Source organism: Tasmannia lanceolata, unplaced genomic scaffold, assembly GCF_043159265.1.
Source record: "Tasmannia lanceolata isolate RefF3 unplaced genomic scaffold, GAP_Taslan_0.1 ptg000023l, whole genome shotgun sequence".
Taxonomy (NCBI): domain Eukaryota; kingdom Viridiplantae; phylum Streptophyta; class Magnoliopsida; order Canellales; family Winteraceae; genus Tasmannia; species Tasmannia lanceolata.
Window position 1 is genome coordinate 18,691,664 of NW_027518700.1, and position 3,042 is coordinate 18,694,705.

At 38.6% G+C, this 3,042-nt stretch overlaps 1 protein-coding gene across 1 annotated transcript; it reads left to right on the forward strand.

The window, feature by feature from the left end:
* Positions 1-1,915: 1,915 nt before the first annotated feature.
* LOC143855908 (uncharacterized) lies at positions 1,916-2,260 on the forward strand. Its single transcript, XM_077365959.1, has one exon. It carries the CDS (start codon positions 1,916-1,918, stop codon positions 2,258-2,260), a length of 345 nt encoding a protein of 114 aa, XP_077222074.1.
* Positions 2,261-3,042: the final 782 nt, after the last annotated feature.

Consider the following 3,042-nt stretch of genomic DNA (forward strand, 5'->3'; position numbering starts at 1 on the left):
TTATCCTAGCTATCCGAGGTTCCTAGTCTTTGTGTGTTTTAATAAACAAAGGATGTTAGTCGGAAAACAGCAAAACTGAACCGCATGGTGGATTTCTAGACTGATCACTTTACATGGTTGGAAACTAGACTCGAATACGAATCCAAAAAATCAAGAATCATCAAAATCCGAGAAGCAGTTTAAGAGATATGATTTTTCAAAGTTCGGAAAAAGTTGTTGGAATTCAGGAAATTAATTTCAAAAATTGATTTGGAATTTTTTTTCTCCACCCCAAACGATTTGAAAAGCCTATAACCCAGGCGTAGACTTTTCTAATAATGTCTTGAGGTGTTTTTAGAATTATCAGATCCTTGAGAAAGCATTCGAGTAACTATATCTCACTCAAAGTTTCTTGAATGGTCATGCTATCCGGATTGTGTTCCCGGTATGGAACAATTTTGTTTTCACAAATCAAACGATCTTGTTTTCACGCAAAATTTTGAAAGCTGATTTATTAGACCATATATAAGGGTTTTATGATGTTTTTAACTATAATAAGGACGGTTGTGTGTTGATCAAAATTGAATTAACCCGGTTTTGTGCGAATTGATCGGTATTGGTGAAAGATGGGCAAAAAGGAGATTGGACCTCAATTCATGCATGAGATGCATGATCTTTTTATGAATGTTATGATCTGATGTGATGATTTATTTCATGGTTTGTAATATTAAAGTCCGCAGTGTAATTTAATTATTTCAGTTTTTAATTACTCACTCTGGGCAGTTGGGCGGACGACTGGTTTCCCATGGAGATTGATTATGATGTATAGATTACCTAGCCTAGTGTAGGACACTAGGGTAGTTTATATTTGTTTCTCCAAGACAAATTGAAGATGAGATCATTCTCTTGGTGCTCAATCGATGGATTATGAAAATTGCAGCATGGTGATGCTCCAAATTTACTGGTAGATCGAGGCAGATTCGATCCAACCAAAGAGGGACAAACTTGCTGATGTTGTGGATCTTGTTGTGCTTCAAATAATGAGTCAAATCAGATTACACTCCTTTGGGAATTCTCTTTGAGGCCAGCGAAGTTTTCCTTGTGCCGTTGCACAAAGTTGCCCATAATTCACCCTCAATTTGGCAAGATAGTGTTGTAGGGATTCCCTTATTCAAATAAGGTTAGTGGGAGAATCCCTATGATCCAAGTTGCCCAATTGGGTTTCATGGATGGTGTGTTTCTATTTCCATGGTTTTATGGTTTGCTTTTCATGTGATGGATGGCATGGTTTAGTTCGTGATGTATGTTTTTCTTTTATGCAATGGATGCCAAATCAAACATACGCGATGATGATTGTAACTCCCACATTAAATAACCCTCTTAAAAATATTAAGTTGATAAACGGGGTTAAGTCGAAAGGACAAGACCTCGTGGCCTTCCATAGCCATCTAACCATTGGCTAGTCTAGGAAATAGGATGGTCACATGCCAAAGCAGAAGCAGATCTTGTTTCTTGACTAGAGTAAACCGTTAGATTCCTACTAGGAAATATGAGAATTTGCATGATACATTGGTCACATGCCAAAGCAAAAGCCATTGTAGATTGCATAGTTTTCACATGCGGTGGTTAAAACTTAACCAAGCAAAGGGTATTGACATCCAAAGGATATACATACTGCAATGCTTGGAGGCCAAACATAAATCGGATCTCATAGGATTAGATGAATCCACTTATTCAAAGTTGGTGAATAAGTTTCCGATGCCTATTGGAGAAATTATAAATTTCTCTTGATTCATGAGGTTGAGGGGCCCGTGAATGAGAAGTGCAATGGGTGGTTCCATCGTAGATCAAAATCCCGGATCCGGTGGATATGTCATGAAATTAACTAAAATGGTAGTTTTGCTAATTATGCCTCTTTCCTTTGCGCGTTGATACCATGGCTTCATTCAACCCATTAGCTGAGATCCTAGACGAAAATAAGTTAACTGGTCCAAAATACCTCGACTGGGAAAGGAACCTAATGCTAGTGCTCACAGCCGCTAAAGTTTATTGGGTTCTTACCACTGAGGAGCTTGAACTACCAGGTCCCGATGCGCCTCAAGCAGACCACGATAGAAAGTCTACGTGGCTTGAGGACGATGAGATGGCAAAGTGTTACATCCTTGGCTCTACGTCCAATGTGCTGCAGCAGCAAAATATTGGAATTGCAGCGGCCTCAGATATAATGCTAAATATTAAAGAAATGTTTAGAGAGCAACATCTCACTTTTTCAACTTTTTAAGAGGATTTTGTTTGATCAAATATCAAGGATGGATGCCCTGCATGTGTACATGCACGCCATGTGTCAATGCACGCCCACTCATCATATGAAATCTAGTATATCCTTAGTGTGCATCGTTTCTATACCTAGCATAGATTTTAGGAAAGTTTATTGGAGGAGGCAAGTTTTTATTAAGGTGACCGGGCAAACATGTCCGTACTAATCCCAAAGATCAAAGAGATCCTTGACCTTTACTACTTGCTCCTGTCCTTATCTGTAGAGTTGCCTTTTTAGCAAGGCTGTGCAAATCCTCACCGTAAATTTCATCACGTCACACTCCCATACTGACCCTTGATTTTCTATGTAAGGACCTCAAAACCCTACTTATTGATCCAAAGCCTTCTTCCATCGCATCCCTTTCTTACTTTATTGAATTGGGGAAACAAGTCTGCCAACAATCTTCTCATCATCCAAAATCATTCAGTCATTGCAAAAGGTGATCTTAATTCCTATGAAATGCAGAAGTACAGGTTCGTTTATAAAAATGTGTTTTAACATAGGCTGTTTTGTCATACTTTTCCCTAGATCTATTGTTTAATGGCTTCGTTAGATCTATGTACTTTTTTCTTTTATACCACTTTTTTGTTCCTTCTTGACGTGCAGAAAGGAAGCAAAGGAAGAAGGTGTGATTTGGACTATTTGTTAGAGGGGCAGAGGAAGAGAGCCTGATGAGATTGATAGGATTTCATGTGAATTGGTAAGAAGTGGGTAAGGCAATTGTTCTGCCTTTGATTTTATTCGGA

What these genes read in the sequence shown, in the direction of transcription:
- LOC143855908 (XM_077365959.1), top strand. Translation starts at nt 1,916, where the DNA reads ATGGCTTCATTCAACCCATTAGCTGAGATCCTAGACGAAAATAAGTTA.